The sequence below is a fragment of the Rhagoletis pomonella genome, unplaced genomic scaffold, assembly GCF_013731165.1.
Source record: "Rhagoletis pomonella isolate Grant_MI unplaced genomic scaffold, Rhpom_1.0 Rhpom_scaffold_00006, whole genome shotgun sequence".
NCBI classification, from domain to species: domain Eukaryota; kingdom Metazoa; phylum Arthropoda; class Insecta; order Diptera; family Tephritidae; genus Rhagoletis; species Rhagoletis pomonella.
In genome coordinates this window covers 66,144,076-66,163,535 of record NW_023458560.1, presented here as the reverse complement: position 1 = coordinate 66,163,535, position 19,460 = coordinate 66,144,076, and the positions used below count along the sequence as shown (strand labels likewise).

The 19,460-nt window shown below is 35.2% G+C and overlaps 1 protein-coding gene across 8 annotated transcripts in view; it reads left to right on the top strand.

The window, feature by feature from the left end:
* The window catches only part of LOC118741125, a 127,000-nt gene extending 107,758 nt beyond the window's left edge, over positions 1–19,242 (top strand). For 3 of the 8 annotated variants that reach the window (XM_036472966.1, XM_036472964.1, XM_036472965.1), the window contains 9 exons: positions 127–207; positions 294–642; positions 1,369–1,437; positions 2,732–3,133; positions 3,215–3,409; positions 12,160–12,356; positions 12,424–12,535; positions 15,680–15,700; positions 18,724–19,242. In XM_036472966.1, coding sequence (XP_036328859.1) covers positions 127–207; positions 294–642; positions 1,369–1,437; positions 2,732–3,133; positions 3,215–3,409; positions 12,160–12,356; positions 12,424–12,535; positions 15,680–15,700; positions 18,724–18,915 — 1,618 coding nt within the window. In that variant the 3' untranslated portion in view covers positions 18,916–19,242. Of the gene's footprint in view, positions 1–126; positions 208–293; positions 643–1,368; positions 1,438–2,731; positions 3,134–3,214; positions 3,410–11,542; positions 11,746–12,159; positions 12,357–12,423; positions 12,536–15,679; positions 15,701–18,723 lie in introns of those variants that run through there. The other 5 variants (XM_036472971.1, XM_036472969.1, XM_036472970.1 and 2 more) reach the window with 5 other exon arrangements.
* The last annotated feature ends 218 nt before the right edge of the window (positions 19,243–19,460 follow it).

Genomic DNA, 19,460 nt, shown 5'->3' with positions numbered 1-19,460 from the left:
TACACCACCCTAGTGTACATACATACATTTGTATTTCTGTATTTATGTATGCCTTTAGCCATCAGCCTTTAGCTCGCTGAGATCATCACCTATTTTCACTCAACTTTTTTTTTTATTTGCTTTCAGAATCGGTGCTGCCGCCTTTATTGCTGCTGACGAGGATGTTTGCAATGATGGGCTAGAAGAAGTCTTCGGACGAAAGCATGGGTACATTTTAAATTCGACTCTTTTTTTCTACAAAAAAAAAAAAAAAACTTCTCTGAGAGAATAATTTATACCGTTTTCTTTAACAGCTGTGATCGCAATACCACATTTTGCCTGCTTACGGAGAATAAGCCGGCAGCTACGCGCGACGTTTACACTTGCATCTGTCGTGAATCCTTTTATTTACCCAACTCAACACTGCAAGGTTTTCGTGGTGATATTGTCGAAGCCTCCGAAGGATATAGCAACTACTCGTGCATACCCTGTCCGGATGGTTGTACGACATGTGATCAACATGGCGTTTGTTTGCTGGGTGAACCACCCGAAGTTGTATCGATGGAGAGCCTGCTGAATGTATCTGTGGGATCGGTATTGGGCGCGTGTATGCTTTGTTGCATTGTACTGAGTGTGATTGTATTCCGGCAGCGGAAGTGTAAGGTAGGGGTTTTTGGGATAAATTAAATACGAGTAAGAACAGCGAAAGACGTCTTAGGTTTAGGGTAAGGATAAGCCTTACGATAAGTCAAACATGAAAGCAACTGACATTAACTTTAAGGCTAAGACTGAAATTAAGATAATGGAAAGGATAACTATGAGGATAAGAATAAAGCTAAGGATAAGGATAGAGATAAGGATAAGGATAACTAAAATTATAGTGATAAAGATAAAGATATAGATATAGATAAGAATATTTATAAGAATAAGGATAAGGTTAAGGACAAGGAAGGAGAGATAAAGATAAAGATAAAGATAAGAAGATACGGATACGGATACGGATAAAGATGCGGATAAATATAAGTATGGGGATAAAGATTAAAACAGGGATAGAGAAAACTGAAGATAGTACATTTTCTAAGATGAGTGTGCCACTATTTGCGTTCAAAAAAACATTTTTGTCGAAAAAGGTAGCAACTCGTTGCTCACATCATACGTATGAAAAAATTTTTAGGTATCGTCTTTTTACGAAGTTTGCGCCACACCAAGCCTCATACCCACATATTTTAATTCAGACGCCATTTCAGCTGAGAACAGAAACCTTTATTAATCGACTGTCTCTACTTAATATAAAATCTTCTTTATATTATTACTTATTTATTAAATTGAATATTATTAGATTAAAATCCACATTTTCTTTCTTGCTTATATTCTTTTATTTGCTTACAGGCAATCGCTTCAGGCATGTGGACTGTGCTGGAAACAATTTTACTAGGAATCATATTACTTTATGCATCGGTAAGTGAAACTCTTAACATGTTTTCGATAGTTAATAAAAGATTTCAACGGTTGTACATGAATGCAATAAAGAGATTCCGCACAGGGGGCAAGCAAGTTTGTAGGGAGTCGCAAAATCCACAGGGTCCTTGCTATAATACAATCTAATGAAATGATGATGAGATGATCTGATGTGTCACCCACGACTAACTGGTAGGAACCTCTACCTAACATCCGAGGTGCACTTTCCTGAGTTCTTACCACTCAGCTCAAATGAAACCATCCACACGTCGATTGAGATAAAACGACCCAACGTAGAGGATTGTAAAGACGCGTGTACGATGAAAACAGAGTAAGCTTTTCACAGCCCCATCGGACGCTGGAATCTTCCCAGCTCATGTTCGAAATCGACGCCACCTACTTCACTTTTAATGCCACCTTACGGTCAGATAAATCCCTAAGATATGGAAGAGGTTAACCAAAGGCATGCCGATCCATAAGTTTTAGATCATTTGTGCTATATTTTATGCAAATAAAGATAAGTTCTTTGCATAAAAATCAATATGCCATCATAATCAGAAGCAGGTTTAAAGACACCATCTCCGCCAGTAGTCTAAATGGTTTCGGCGGCAATCGTAAGAAAACCAGCGTAGTTATTCTCCTCAGGAAAAGGAAAATATAAAACCGTTAGGACTATTTCTTCAAATATGAATGCACTTCTAAAGTCAAACATCTTTGAGTTATCCTGATGACAATCTTTCAAATGCCAAACATGTTGAAGGCACCTTTTCACTAGAATGCGGAAAGCTCTTTCAAGCTGAGGTTGATGCCAGTGGACTATGTCTGAGAGAGCGTGCAGAAATTGGAGCGATCAAAAAACACACCTAGATACATATACTCTGACAGCAGGAAGGCGCCTCTCGCACATGAGATCACCTCAAAGCTGCCTTCAGCGCTTAGCAATGATCGGAACCAGGAACATAGTTCAGCCCATTTGGCTACCGGGACATAGCAGAATCGTGGGCTGAGAAGTTTTAGATATTCCCGTCCAAAAAAGGGCAGGGATTGTTAGGCGCAGAACCCTTTATCGGCAAAATTTTAAATCCTTCGTAGCACAGTTTAATCCTTTGATTCTCCAGAAGACGTCTTTTTGGTATTTTTTAAATGACGTTTCTTTAAAGTGCATTAAAAATGGCATCTATGGCACCATGTGCGTTTTCGGTTGCAAAACTTAATTCGTCTTACATTGATTAGCATTGCTTTGCAGTACTCCTTGTACATCCTTTCTTACTCTTCTTCGTTTCTTTATTTCTAGGTTGCCGTCCATTTCTTTCCCGCTACCACCGAACGTTGCTTACTTGAACCGTGGCTGCGCGAACTTGGCTTCATCACCTGTTACGGCGCCATCATATTGAAACTGTATCGTCATCTTGTCGATTTTCGTACACGCAAAGCACATCGCTGGGTGTTGCGGGACATCGATTTGCTCAAATATTTGGGCACCATGGTATTTGCGGTCACCTGTTATATGGCCGCCTTCACTGCCGCCGCACTGGATTTGATCGAAGTGTCACAGTTGGGCTCATTGCGTGAACAACGCACCAACACATGTCGACCACTCAAGTGGGAATATGTGACACAGGTTAGCGAGGTGCTGATACTATGCTTTGGACTGCATTTGGCCTTCGCCAGCCGCAATGCCAATACACAATTCAGAGTGAGTATCTCTACATATGTGTACAGTGGAAGTGTACAGATACTTGATTATTTATGTTTTGTTTATTTTCTTCTTCTTCAGGATAGACAATTCCTTGTTGCAGCGCTGGCCATTGAATTTCTTGTCTCGACCACATTCTATGTGCTACGCTTTTTCTATTTGCCCGAAATGAGTCCGAGTGCTATTTTCCTAGCGCTTTTTCTGCGTTCTCTATTGACCAACACCATGGCGTTGGGTTTGATATTTGTGCCAAAATTATGGTATCAGCATAAGCAGGTGAGTCGGCAAGCAGATGACGAAGTTGTTGATGTTGAAGACGATGATGAAGTTGATGATGAGGATGAAGAGGAAGAAGATGAAGCAGAAATTGTATGTTAAGTTCATTTTCTAGTTTCGTTTAGTATTATTTTAAGTTACATTTATTTCATCAAGTAACAAAGAAATGAAAGTAAAGTTTAAAAGTGAAAGAGAGTCTGACTAGGAAAAAGTTTAGTTTTCCCATTTTATGATAAAAGAAACTTTGACTTCCAAAAACTAATGGAGTATATGTATAAAAAGCAGAAAATGTGGTTAGATATTTCGAAGAATTTGTAACAGTTCCTTCGAATGCTCAAAACTTTACTTTTCAATAAATCAAAGCGGTAATGGACAGAGAAAGCTGCAACTTTAAGCACGCTCACATAAATTGTACAGAGAGCTTAAAAAGCTCTGCATTAGACCAAAGCGCAGCCTATTACCTCTAATTAAAGCACTAATGGGCAAAGAGAGCTTTTACGCAGCATAGAGGGTTTCGCACGCAGGCAAGTCCCATCACCATTTGAACGCAATGTTGGTCAGAGAGAGCTTTGGTTCTGTGCCGCCATATATAAAACGCCCATAAAACATTAAAAATATTAACACAAGTGCCTATTAAGTGGCCGACAGTACTTTAAGGTGTTGTTGAGCATGACACCACCCGCAAGATGAGCTTTTTTAAGCTTTCTGTACATTTTCCATATATGAGCTCAAAGTAAAAGCACTCTCTGTTAATTAATATTTTAAAGCAGTCTTACCCAGGAGGCTTTTATTCTGTGGCTCACCATATGAAATGTTTAGACCATCGGCGACCAAAAAAATAATACACGGAGCATTCTCAAACTTGCTCATGATTTCGTATGGACGGCTATAGTAAAAGCTCTCTCTGGTAGTCATTAGTTTATTTAGCTTAGGAAAGCTCTGCACGCATTCAAAAGTTTTGCTTATTACGTCTTTAAATTGTATTAGGCAGAAAGAGCTTTTACCATGTGATGGTCCACATCAGTAATGTCAAACCACCGCTCGCAGGAAGAACTCTTTAAAGCTTTCATATATATACATATATTTTCAGCAGTAAAAAGAAAGTCAGTGGAATCCGCTTCTGTTCTTAAAATGCTTTGTATTTTTATTATTAAAAAAATTTTCTGTTTTGTTCTAGAATTTGGGTTACGAAAAGAAAATAATTTTTGTAATAAATTAAAAACATACTACTAAAACAAATGTATATATTAACAACAAGATTAATTATTATTGTAAATAAGCAAAAAAATATTAAAATTTAAGTCGAGCTATGAAGTTGCTGCAAGTGTTCTGCGTGCGTTTAATTTGGTTTTAAAAATATTTAAATTGTAATATTACTTAATATATGTTTCATTATTATTTTTTTTTCAATTTCGAATTTAAATTTTTTCTAATGAATATATGCACACTAACCTGCAAAAATGCATGCTGCTTTAAATAGTTATATACGAGTACTACTCTTTTCTTTTGTTTGTGCCTGGAATCAAGCATCCTTAATGTTGAAAAGAAACTGGAAATAAAGAATTATTTAAGATGTATAGAAAAGTTAACGCTTGTCTGTATTTCTGCCTGCCCAACCTTTATTTATGCACACCTAACTAAACTAAATAAATAAATAAATGAAACAAATAAAGAAGTTTAAGTTCGTACGAAGCCACAGTTAGTAAAATGTACTCTCGCTCCCTCACAGCTCAACGAGATCGTCTCGAGAATACATTTGCAATGCGACTCATCCGCCATGCGTTCTACCTAAATATCTATGTATGCAGTCGCAAAGAGAGCAACCTTCAACAATCAGTTTTGAGTCTAACACTCTGAATATCGTTCGACCCGTCTGTGTAAAGGCTCATTGGTCCTTCTTGCCAATTTCTGGCTCCCACCCTCTTAAACTTTGAAAAATTGTGTGTAGAGATATAGACTCTCTAATTGAATCCGTTCTAGCCACGAAATTATAGGTGCTTTAAGGAACGACGACGAGGCTTCCAACCATACTAGAGTGCCCAAGCCCCAAGACAGCTAAACAATCTGTGTTTATATGTCTGACAACAGCCCGTGCTGCAACGACTTTACCCGCTGTGTCAATAGATGCCATTTTCACTCTTTCGCCAATATTCGGCGACGTTCTAAAATCTAAAAAGAATCAAACCCAAGTACTTGGAGGCACAATTCAAAGGCCTCTAATCTGAGATGGGGTATCTTATGCTTGCTAATGGGCCAGACCAATTCTGTATTACTAAGATTTTATGACGAGTTTACAGTTTTCAAGCAACAAGTAGCCTTGAATCAAATCATATAACGCGGCCAGAAACTTGCCGCTTGCCATAAAGGCCTCGTCATTCTCGTCGGCAATTAACCGGCAACTCTTCGTCGCCACTCCGCAACCGAGTCGTTTATGAGTACTAACCAGAAATGAGGTGCGGCCAGTGTGCTACTTTATTTCGACAGCAAACGTTTCTACAGGTACATATGTCGTTGACGCCCATGGAATATGGGGGAAGCCTTCGAAGGTTCCCTGCAGGGAAACCGCGGACTAGTGAATCAAATTTCTAGTTCCGTACTAGGTCTTTATCGCCAAAAAGGAACTAGGCCGATAGGAACTAGATCCCCACCAGTCCAAAATGGGCGAAAAGTGGTACTTTTAAAAAACTAATTTTTCAGTTTTTTTCACTACAAATCTATATCTAAAGTGACGAATTTAGAATTGGTTTGGAACTATAGAAAAAGGGATGCAGAACGAACTATATCCTATTTGTCGAATTTAGAACTATTTCGGAACTATTGAATAAGGGATGCAGCGGGGGGGCTTATTTACTTTACACAGATATGTGTTCCGGGGCTTTTTCGTTCAAATACGCTTCTATTCTGTGCTTCGCAGATGCTATTTCATAGTTTGGTAATACAAAACAAAGTTTTGTGTTAACATATTAACATCTTGGGACCGTCTGGAATCTAACCAATAACAGCGAGCACCTCTGCAAAGTCAGCTACAGCAAGGTATGTAAACGTACATTTCGTACAATCATTCAAACAAATTTAATTTCAAATTGAAAAAAACGTTTCTTTGAAAATAATGTAAAACCGCACACGACAGAACTGAAAGGTTGAAAAATCATGATACTTTTTTCTTTCGTCTGTCGATTTTAGAACTGGTTCGGAACTATAGAATTTAGGACTAGTTCGGAACTATCGAAAAAGGGATGCAGCGGGGGCAATTGACACTTCCTAGGACATCGCCATGTTAAATTCGCCAGTTGCTTGCATGCAAAAGAGATTTATCGCGAACCAGTACTGGGTCTAAATGTACTAGAAGCGCCCCAGTTCAGAACTAGAGATTTTCCCCACAGGGTTACGAAAGCCATCCATCTTGAACTCGCAATACCAACCTACATAACTTGGTCTTGGCAAATGAATATGGTTGTTGGTCAAATTATTGAAGCGGATGCATTGCGCACTGTCTATTACAGGAGCTTTCCAAACAGATCCCTCTGTCCAATTCATCGTATGGGAGGAGCATGCGAAGATGTGCTTGGTATTATCAGCGCCTTATCACATTTCTGCACAGGTTTTGGCTTATTGGGGGCTAGCGGCCGATCTGAGTAGAACCAAGAATTTTGTAGGCTTTATACTTATGTACATACATATATGTATATTTAAAGCTTCATTTTCTTAATTTTGAGTTTGGGGGACAGTGGTCACACTTCTTCTAAGAGGTTCTTTCTATTGTCTCTGTCATTTTCCGGAATACTTGTTCATATATGCTATGTGAAGATGGTTCTTTAGGCTGAGCAGAGCGGGGGAAAAGTCCTATATGATATTCCGGAACCAGTTTTTCTTTCGTATGGGTGAAAAGTGATTGGCTGTTGGTTATGGAACGACTATGGTTAAGACTAGGCTGGTTAAATGTATCTCAACTGATACTTTTTATGTGGGGATTCAAGAGGAATTAGTTAGTCGAATTCGATCATGCATTCTTCTACTCGCTGAGATGATTTGCCGAATGTTATGCTCCGCTTCAGACGTATGGTGAAAATGAGAAAAATAAATTGTAACATCCGAAAAATAATTGAGATTATTTGCAAAGCACGTTTTGGTTATGGAATTGCAAGTAATATACGAATTGACGAAATTATAAGTAATTTTTAAGCAAAAAAACAAAACCGGCTTCAATTCCCATATAAAAGTTTAAGATTATCGTTAATTTCTTCATGGTCCAATGATCGTATTTAAACCAAATTAGTATGGATCCACTTCCCTGCAAACCAAAGTTCCCGAAATCCTAACGAAATCTTTAAGAGTATCTCATTGCTGTAACGATTTTTTTTAAAGAAATTTTTTATTAAATTTTATCTTTTTAAGTTAATAAAGTTTGCATGACGAAGTTCGATGATGAGGTCGTGCGTATATTAGTTCTCAATCAATAATTTTTTCAAAAATAAATATTGCAAATGTTCAAGGATATTTAAGGACAAAACTTGTAAAGGACATTTTCTATAACCATTCGTCCTTATGCACAAAAAAATGTATTCTGCTATAATTGTACTGAATTTTTTCTTGTATATTATACCCTTATTTTTATCCTACATTGCACAAAATTTTTAAAATAATTTTTTGAAATAATCATATTTTTTAAATTTCGAAGTCCTTTTAAAAAAATCCTGATGTCAGAAAGAAAAACTAAGTACACAGTTTTACTATAATTTACCCATAGTTTCGCGAATATATTCATTTTTTTATGTGTAAAATTTACTGTCGCACGGTGTAATATGACGAAGTATTTCAAAATTTCAATTTTGTGGGAAAACGCAATCAAAGTTTTATCAATTCATACAGTTGGTATACAAAAAGACACATATCTTCGCCATAGTTATATGGGAACTTTATTTCAGGGACCGAACATAACTGTTATTGATGAAAACTGTCATGAAAAAATCCACTATGAAGGAAGTGTTCTACAACTAAGTCATACATACCAAACGATTTCTTGTTCCACCGAGACTCAAATTTGAAAATAAATTTTTATTTGCAATTTTTATGCAATTAACAATTATTTTTGATTTTTGTATTATAGATCCAAAATAACAATTATTTTTAATTTTTATATTATATGTCTTAGATAACAGTTATTGAAATAAAACATTGAATAAACGTCATCAATAAAAATCAGTCAGTGACTCTAACTTTTAAAATAATTATTTAAATAAAAATCAAAATTAATTGTTATTTTGGATTTATAAAGTAAAAGTCAGAAATAACTAAATTAATAAAATAATAATTAAATAAAAGTTAAAAAAATAATTGTTAAAGAGCGACTTTTTTAATAAAAGTTGTAACTGTTACAGTCGCTAGCTTGGTTATCTGTTTGACTGTACATATTCTACTTATCAAGTTTATTAATTGCATAATGAAATCTTCAGAAAAACTTAAATTTTGAGTTACATCTCTATATTATTAAACGTGCGACTTTTTTTTTTTTGTAAATGTTACCTTCCATAGTTATTAGTCATAAAAATAATTTCTGTGGCATGAAAGGACCTGCTTTTGTTGTTCTTGTAAATTGCGATTATCTTAAAAAAACGGCAACGTGAAATCGAATCTTAGCACAAAAAATGTTTTAGTGTGAATAACCAATATATTCTGTTATCTTTAGAACATAGCAGCATGATTAAAATTCCAAATCTGCATGTGTTTTTAATTGAAAAATGCCTTCCAATTTTGTTTGCCTCTTTTTGCATTAAATTTGTTTGCCCCTACTAACAATTACCTCTTTGGTAGATATTGCCACTAAAATCGTTTAAATTACGCTGACAAAAATCGGTTCTCTATTCTCCTAATAGAAATTATCTAAGCATATAAATGTAACTAAATATATATATTTTTTTAATAAAGTCCCTTGCTGGTGGATAGAGCAAATGCCCATACATTTTTAGGTGTTTAGCAATATTAACTCACTATTGCCTACTGCTGACTTTCTCTAAAACGTACTTATTTATTCACAATGAGCAGAACAATATTTATACTTACATACATATTTTTAATGGCAAGTTTTATCTTGCTAAATTTATTATACATATATATTTTTAGTACATTTACGATTTCTTTATTTTTTATACTTAAAGTCATGCACATTAAAATTTTTATTATTTTTTATATCAATTTTGAATTTTGTTTTTTTTTTTTTTGTGAGACATTAAAATACTATCTTAACATAATTTTAAAACCGATACGCTTTGTTTTCTGAATTTTTTCACGCTTACTATCGATACGATTTTCATCGCGTGAGAAGACTTGAAGTAAATGTGTTTTTTTGTATTGTACCTACTATACTAATATGTTGGATTGTATTACAAATATATTAATGAACTATCGGTACTTGTTAGCCCATTACCCTAAATAGAAGCTGGCTGCACAAGAATTTAAAGAAGTTTTTAACTAGATCAGATCAGAGTGAAGAACTTGAGCTACTTATTCCATACTAATTTCAACCATATGGCTCGATGAAATGTGGGTGGCTGATGAGAAGAGGTGGTTGTAAAGGTCGTGGTTGGACATATGTTGAAAAAGAATGTGCTCAAAATTCTGCTCTTTGTTAGTAAACATTTTCTTTAAAGCCCGATCGCTGCCCTAAAGGTGCTTAACTAGGTTAGCCGTAGCTCTTGCAAAACTGATTTTGATGATACATACGTTAGCACTCCACTTCGCCTATTCTTATGAGCTGGAAAATCGTGCTGCTATGGCCCAGGGGTGGCCATCGGATTGGACTTAGGCTAATTGTTGGTCAGGCCGAACGAGGCGGCAATGTCTTATCCAAACTGATCAGTCGTTAAATTAAACCACTCCTCATCAATGGCTTGCGTAGATCGTATTCTAGGGGGACCGAGATGAGTAATCTTCCTATTCTATTAAATTTTGCATTGGATCATAGCAGATAGCTCATCCGATAGCAAATCTTTGCTAATGACTCTAGAGAAAAGATCAAACCCATATTTAGGTTGTCGCACAAGTATCTAACAAGACTATCCAGATTTCATGGACATGTAAAATATGGGGTCATGTGGAAATTATGCAGCTTCAAAAACAAGGCAATTCCGTCCATTGTAGCCATTGAAGCTCGGCTATGGATCAGCCTCGTACTGACAATACAATTGCAGAAGTTTGGTTGCCTTATAAGTGGGAAAACATTATACAAGATGTCCACGAAGTCATCCAATCCATATACGCGTTGTTTAAATACGCCAGTGCGTGGGACTCTCATCTTAGAGAAAAGCTCCCTCACAGGTACGCTGGAGACGTCAGTGATGGTGGGACGCTCCAGAATCCAAAGCACGGACAGAAATGCAGTAAAATTTCTACATCACATAGTTTAACAGTTTGACACAACTGTCAGGCTTCAGTAGAGTCGTTCTGGTATCGTGGTCGGTATTTAAAATTATATTTTCCCCGTTATCCTCCTAATTCCCAGTGGATTTTAGTCGTCTTCTACGACAAGCTAACTACCTGAAGAAGAATGCATAGACCCAAAATGACCAGAACTCGAGCTGAGTCGAAACAGTTGCCGTTCGGAGGCGATACAAAACTGCCAGTAAAACGCAAACCAAAACTTGGGAAATAGCTCAACTAAAGGTTAAATTAGTGGTGACATAACCATAATCATATAAAACAACCTTTCCAACCAACCTTATGGCCAACACTGTTTCAATTAGTGGTGCCCACCATAACGCCATAGCCATAGAGACCCATTGAATTTTGGTTTTACGCCATAACCATAATTAGCTGATATCTGAAGTGCGAGTAAGAACGTGTTGCCAGACGTTCAAAAAATAAAAAATAAACTATTGTTCACAGCCAATTTATTTGTTTTTTTTAGAGCTTTCAATGAAATATGTGTTTGCTCAAACTACGAAAAAATCACAAGACCATGCAAAGTCTAAAAAAACACATATCGTGTGTCCTCTGCAATAACGACACAACTCAAAATTTCCTTGATATATGTAAGAGGATTTTTCCAAAATTTTTTATTTTTTTTTTAAATTTTTCCACGTTTTTTATCATTTATCATTTATTTCAAACATATTTTTATTTTCTTTTTTATTTTAGCGCCAGCGCCATAACCGTACACTATAACAAACTTTGCACCAATAATTACTCCACTGTAGTACAGCAAAAACAACATCATTGCTTACCTTACCAAATTTACACTCAAAATATAAGTACTGAAACAGTAGAGCATTTTCGCCACAAGTAAAAGTGAAAAGCAAAAACAAGAAATTACCCTACACAAAAAATTACATAACTAAATACTTAGTAAGAAAACACAGCTTAGCATTCACTTCGCTCTCTATTACATTTTTTTCTGATTTAAGTGCATTTAATTTCCAAATTTTTCGTTACATAAGCATTTTTATGTTATCTTTTTTTTACTTTTTCCGTCACACTGCTCAACTACTTACTATTTCAAAAGTTTACTATCGTTAAATACCTATTTCACTCTGCTTTGCATACCTCATCTATCGACTTAGGTCATTTTGAAATTTCTAATTTCAACTTATTTTTTTTTTTTTTTAATTTCATAACTTCACTTACATTTCTTAAATTCTCTCACTTCTCTGACATCTCGTCGTATGTACCCTTCATAATTTTATGTTGTTGTTATACCTGTTGTTATTTTTTTTTTTTGTTTTTCTTCTGTTACCTTTCTTCGTGTGTCTTGGCAGTGTTTGTTGCAAATTCATAGCTTGCAGGTTCCCTTGCCCATGAATCTATCAATACGTTTACCTGTGGATGCTTTCAAGGTCAACGATCCCCAACGTCTTGGCGGTGGTTATGCTGGTCTTTGTTTGGGTGATCCCGATATTGGTGAACTAACCATTGCCGAAATGAGCCCAGAGGATATACGCGCTGAACTCAAAAGGTTTGTATGCATTTAATGAATGAAATATTTTAGGGCATAGTTTAAAAAAAACCAACTTTTTTTGCAGACTGTATACACAACTGGAAATTTTAAAAAATAAATCTCTACGCCAGGACAATCCGCATATAAGTAAGCGACGTGGCGGACGAAAGGCTGGACATCGTCGTTTCTCATTGCAAGTAAGTGGAATAGCAGCATCGAAAAGCTGCGAATATGAATTGTTTGTGTAATCATGAAAGATATAGTAAACATATTTAATTGTATCAACATTTGCCATTATATAAGTAGTACATTAATATAAAGCCATACATAATTTATGTTCTATAATTAGTATGTATGTATGTATGTTTGAGTGGAGAAGTAGGTACTATGTACTCGTGTATAGTTACTTTTTGTACATAATCAGTTTTTTTTAACCAATGTCCTATTAAAAAAATTTCGTAAAAATTCATTAGCTAAGAAATAAAGAGTAAAAATTTGTGAAGTGGGCCAAAGTCTTTTCGAATGTTGGGGTTTGTTTTTGTGGTATTAATTGTTTACATCGTTTAAAAAATACAAATTTGATAATTTTTCGAAATTCGAATCATTTTGGAAGTTCTGCTAATTTTTTAAGAAAGATGATGTTGTCCCATTTGTATTCAAACCCAACCCTTGATTGGCCCAAAAACCTTCTGTCAAAGTTAAACACTTGGATTTGATTCTCGATCGAAAGCTGTCGTGGAATCAGTGGAGCACTTAGCACCAGTGTTGCTACTCACTAAACTTTTTTAGTCTGACTGTAATGTAGTCAACATTTTTTTAAATTTTCTATTATATTTTTTTTTCAAAATTCTGCCCATTTTTTGTAATATAGTGCTTGTCAAAATAATAGCGTCACAACAAATTGATAAGTTTTGACAATTTATTTTTATTATTTAATTATTTTTTGTCAAAATAAAGTTCATTCTGTAACAAAAACCATACACTAAGCCCAAGTTTCAAACTTTATAAAAAAAAAAACATTATATAAAAACAATCTAAGCCTAGGGGCAGCCAGCTTAACCCAAACTAATACCTTTAAAAATATTTCGTAAAAGAGACATTAGCTAAGAAATATAGAGTACAAATTTATGAAGTGGGCCAACATTCTCTCGAAGGTCGAGTTTCTTGTTGCCTGCGACACCACTATTCGTATGATATACATACATACATATACAAATGTATGATAGCCAATCTTGACTTCAACTGTTCAAGCGTTCAAGTGCGATTTCAGTAGAGAATAGGGAAAGGGAGTGGCCGATTGCTTTGCATCGACTGATTCAAGATCGACTGCACTGTAGGAATTATAGCATCCATAGCGGTCACTGGGCCTAAGGCAAAACTGCGGAATGTCCCTATAACAGAACAGAACTTGCTGCAACTGCCGGCAAGAGGATAGGGAAGAAAGTGTTCAACATTTCGAGTGTGAATATTATGTAGGCACACAATACTAGCAATACACATATGTACATACATATCAACTCAATTAGCGGATTCATAAAAAGCTTCACCAAGCAATATGAGATTTACAAAAATAGATAAGGCAGATTCAAAGATGAGTAGTGCTCGAAATCAATCTGATTAATCCCTGATTAATTTCATATAACTAGAAAATAAAAGTACATCTGTTGTTGGAATATCATACCTTCTGAAATTAACTATTTAACATAGTAGTACATACTTACATATATCAGTACGTAAGTGTTCCCACCCAAGTAGTTTTATAAATATACTTATATGTATATACCATATCTAGCTATCTGTACATCCCGCTTCACTCGAAAAGGTATATTTTTTTCTTCGGAAACCAAGCATCGTAAGCAATACGTTGTAGTTATTGCCTATCGCAGTGCTCTTTCGCATCGTATTACAGAGTAGCTCCCATTTACTTATAGGAGAAGCTTCGAAGAATACCTCAATGGAATAAATATTTAGGGAATCAACCGAACTTCGCTGAAATATTAGCATTTTTCAGGGACCGAGAACGCGTTCCGGTTTTGGTTTAGTTCTGCATGAGAGCAAAATGTAGTGTCAGGCAGGTTCCGGCAAAAGAACCAAACGGGCACAAAAGTATTGAGAACAGTTTGAACGGGAACAAAATGAAAACAAAAGGTTCAGGAACGTTTCCATAAAGAACAAAATGCGAACCAAACTCTCGAGAACGTTCTCAAGAAGAACAGAAAGAGAACAAAATTTCCGGGAACGTTTCCAATGAGAACGAAAGTACCGATAACGTTTTGAAGGAGGACCAAATAAGAACAAAAATATGAGGCACGGTTTTCTGAGAACAAAAGGTTCGAGAAGAAAATGTTAACAATGGGAGGGGCGTCTGCGTGTTGGGATGAAAAACCGTTTCAATGAGAACCATGACTGTTAATTCTAAACCAGAGGAAAGCTGGATCATTTAAATTTCCAGATCCTTTATCATTATGATCCATTACTGTCCAGTTATGGAAATTTTTTTTGTCATTTTCTGTGCAAGAAGTTTGTTTCTTAAGTCTTTTGTTGGCTTAATTTGAGTTCTTTTTTGATTAGTTTTAATATTCAAATATTTCGAACTAATGGGACGCTATGAGAAAAAATTTGTTATCGCTTCCATTCTTCCCGAGTAGTTCAGAGAAGACTTGTTCCCGTTTTGTTCTCTATCAGAAAGTTCCTTGGACTTTTGTTCACGTTTTGTTCTTCGCCAGAACGTTCCGGAAACATTTGTTCTCTTATAAATGTTCCCAAAAGTATTGTTCGCATTTTATTCCCTTTGGAAATGTTGCACAGGGTTTTGTTCTTTTATAATTCCCGTTGAGAACGTTCTCGACAGTTTTGCTTTTTTCACTTTCATTCTTGTAACAACACTCCCAAAGGTTTTTTTTTCTCATTTAGGTTTGGGTTTTTAAGCGTTCTTGGGAACAAAGCTACGAGAAAGACATTTAGTTTCGATCAAACCTTTTGTTCTCGGTCCCTGGTATTTTTTTAACTGTTAATTTTAATTAACTTCTTTAAAAATCGATCGGTTGGACTCCCAAGGATGAACTTATTCAATTAAAGAGGAGGTGCACGCAGTTTAGTTGTTTCTAAAAAAATTTTGCTGTAAACATCCATACATACATACATACATACATATAAATTTTTACTCATACATGTATACATAGTAAATATTTATATTATTCTCCCTCAAAAAATTTATCATTAATACCTAAATAGTTATTTTTGTAACCATTTCGTATGTAATTCTATATGCTTAGTACATAGTATGTGTTCATCATTAATTTATCATAAATGTTTTCGTTATTAATTTCGTTACATTGTAGAAAAAAGGAAGCAAAGATAAGGTAAGAGCCGTGCTAACAACACCTACAAACATATATAGGTTTTCTCCCACCGTGTGTAGATAGTAATCGTAACTGGACTCCCTCAATTTTTTCCCCAAAATAAAATTTTAAGCAATTTAAATAAAACCGTGTCGTCCCACACTAAACCCCAACGTTTTCCTCTTGTACTCTAAATCTCTTATCAATTTTATTGTAAACCCGTTTAATATGTATATTTATCATCCTGTATATAACTACTTAGTGTATCTCACTAAATTTTATAAAAGTGTGCTGTGTGTGGTTGACTATATATCAAATCGGGAGTAGAATGTGTGAATATAAAAGGGCAGTTATTTCTTTAGAGGCTAAAACTTACGAAGGATCTGTATTAAATAATTCAATTCAGAATAATAATTCTTTGCCAGTTTTCGAATGCAGATTATCCTGATTTTTTTCTATAAAGAGTGGGAATATGACGAAATACCAGACAAGCGTGTAAAATTCGAATTATAAGCTTGTCTTCTCCACATTTTAGCATTAATTAGTCTGCTACTCGGAGAATTGGTTTTCAGGAGTGTATTGTAAGTGTCAAGCAGCATCGAGGTATAAGATCCATCAGTTTTTCTGAGAGAGTCAAGCCTAACCTATAGACCATGTTGATGTACTGGATTGATTTTAAGTTTTTAAGTTTAGGAAGTTCTGGAATACTAGTGGTGGACTCTGGGTTACCATTCGAAGTTTTCAACATTTTAAATTTAGCGAAGACCATTCATCCTTAGACGTGATCCCGCATAACTTTGTTTATTAATATCATATAAATCGCTTCTTGTATTCTTTTAGTGTCTGATGTAGGTTTGTAGCCTATATTCCGTATCCCCAACGCGTATCATAGAATGAGGTCCAATAGTCCATGGTTAGATTGAGACTAGAAATCTCACTCCACATTTAGTATATCGATGCCATTAGGAATATTTTGAATTTGAGATTAGGCGGTAAAATCTTCAAGTGTACAGGCAATACTTTACGATTAGATATTTTACTGAAAGATTTAATATACATACAAATCCTACTCTCTAGTACGTTTAACTTCTTTTTTTTTGATAGAATCTAGGTTGAACCACAGCACTCACTCCTAACTGTCCTCCTTTAAAAAATTCTTTATGTGCATAAGTATGCGGTCTGCCTTAACTGTATAAAACAGCACTCGTGTACATATGAATTTGTATATAAACTTCCTTTCCCAATTTGCTTCCTTTGTCCATTAGATATATATATCACATTTTCGTAGACTTAAAAATTTTTTTTTTGTTACACCTATTCATACACTCAAACATTAGGTTGCTTCACAAAAAATAGTTGCTGCTATTCTAAGCGATTCATAAAGTTTGTTCACTTTTATACCTATCATCAAATTATTTGGGCTGAAGTCTGCGTGATTCGCGTCCTGGACATTTTCAAAACTACATCCTAAAATCGCGTTTTGCATTCGAAAGAATATATAGTTAGGTAGAAATCTGTTTTTCTAGAAAAGAAACTTGATGGAAATATATGTTATTTAAAGTTAAGAGATTTGGGAGTAACGACGTGTTAATGTAAATTTTGACGGTCATGTTAGATTTTCACATTCAAGCCATCAATGAAAGGACATTTCGCGCTCGCTATCAGAGTTGTACTAAAGTAACTCGTGTCTCACAGGGTAACTCGTGCTCTTAGTTTGCTGGAGGTGGTGGCTGCTTTCAGAAGGTGGCACTCACGGCGTTCTCGGCGCAATCCGAAAAACCGTTTTACTGCCAAATAATAAGAAGAAGAGCAGGATCTCAACTACCTTAGGTTGCCAGGTATCAGTCGATCTTATCCTATGTTGGAAACTCACCATGAACCTAAAATTCATGTTTACAGACCATTGTTGTGTGTTGTCCAGACAAAGGTATATATCGCTAGCTTAGAGTGAAAAGTTGCTAAGTCCACTTTTAATGAAAACTCATATTTTGATATAGGAGGCTAGAGAAATTGAATACGCATCGTTTCGAAAATTATAAAGGTACTTGTTTTATTTTTTCCTCTTCATAAGCAATAAAAGGAAAATTTGCTAAGTCCAAAAGAAGCACCACAAATCCCATAAGGCCAAAATAATACGACATCTTTTAATAAATATCGAATCCTTCTGATTCTTATGGAGTTTTGCTTTGCTTTAAACGCGCAAAATGTTTGATTCAAAGTCTTGCGAAATAGTTAAAGAAAATGGCTATAGGAACATTTTTTCCTCTCCTTTAAAATTTTTAAAATGGGACTTAGCAACTTTTCTTTCTAAGCTAGCGATATATAGCTATCTTTGAGGAAGCTATTACTGAACTGCGACGACGATAAATGTCTAGTCTAATAGCTAATCGACAACCAATGCCGCACTTAGTCGGCGAGCGCATTTTCGCACTTTCGATTGCGTAAGAATACTTTCTAATTGGAATGATATGGGACACAGACCATAGACATTGCCTATGAGTTGGCTATGAAAGGTGGTCTCGGAGGCTCACCCAGCAAGGAGAGAGTGGGAGTATGTATGACACAATTCAGTTCAGGGGGAACGTTGGAAGATTATTTAACTCACAAAGTCGTAGCGATCGATTTTGGTAACGATTGTGACAGAGTTTTGATGAATACATATTGATCGCGGTCCAGCTCAAGAATGACACTGCATTGAGCCAACAAAATTTAGATGAAGTAAACCAAACTTTATTAATTACGTGGGAAAGAGAGGTTCATATGAGGCAGCCTAGCATTTTGCGTACACATTTTTTTTATTGCTTTGACGGTAAAAATTGCATGCAAACGCATGTGATTTTGTGTTTTGTTTAGTTTTTTTGTTGTCCATACAAGTGATAAGGTATTATACTTATTATAAGGCTACCACTGATTTCTTTTTTTTTGCAACGGAAAAGCATATTTGCACAATACCAAATAGATGTTCGTACTAAGTCCCTATATTTTTTTTTTGTCTATAGGAATTGTGCTTTATTAAATTTAACTCATCTCTTTTCAACTCACAGGCTCTCAGTGCCAAACATCGTAGCAACAAACATCATCAAGATATTGAAATTACCGAAGCCGAACCATCGCGCACACCCGAGGACTCAGTATGCAGTGTTGAGGGACCAACAGATGCCGAGATATCAGGCATTTCGCATTCAATGCTATCACATTCGGCTATTTCACACTCCATTATATCGCATTCGAAGTGAAATACAAAGTCGGTGACTTGGGTGTAAAATAAGTAATAAAACAATATATGTATGTATGTGAAATGCGGAGAAAATTAAGAAGCAAGAAAACCGAAGTGAAAGAGCTAAGTGATATGCAACAAGGTGTTTGTTTTGCAAAAAAAGTCAGTTTGTACTGGAAAATGTTGACGCTGCTCTTAAAAATATGAAAGAAAAAAATTTCTGAGAGGAATGTAAAAGATAATGAAACTTACTTGTAGTGAATGTGGTAAATAACTCACATATGTATAGGAAACATATGTACATATGTATGTACATAAAACCAGCAAAATATGTACATAGCTACTCTTCAAATCAAATTTGATATTGAAAGCAGTGTAAATATTTTACAATTATTTTTTACGATTTATGTAGGTTTTTTATAAACAATAATTAATTTAATTTAATTTAATTTTTTTTTTAAATAAGAAAAACGTAGATTATATAGGGATAGTAGCTAATATTACTTTTTTTACAAATGCATTCGAGATAAATATGTACCTTAAATGCTTACTTTTATTTTTTTA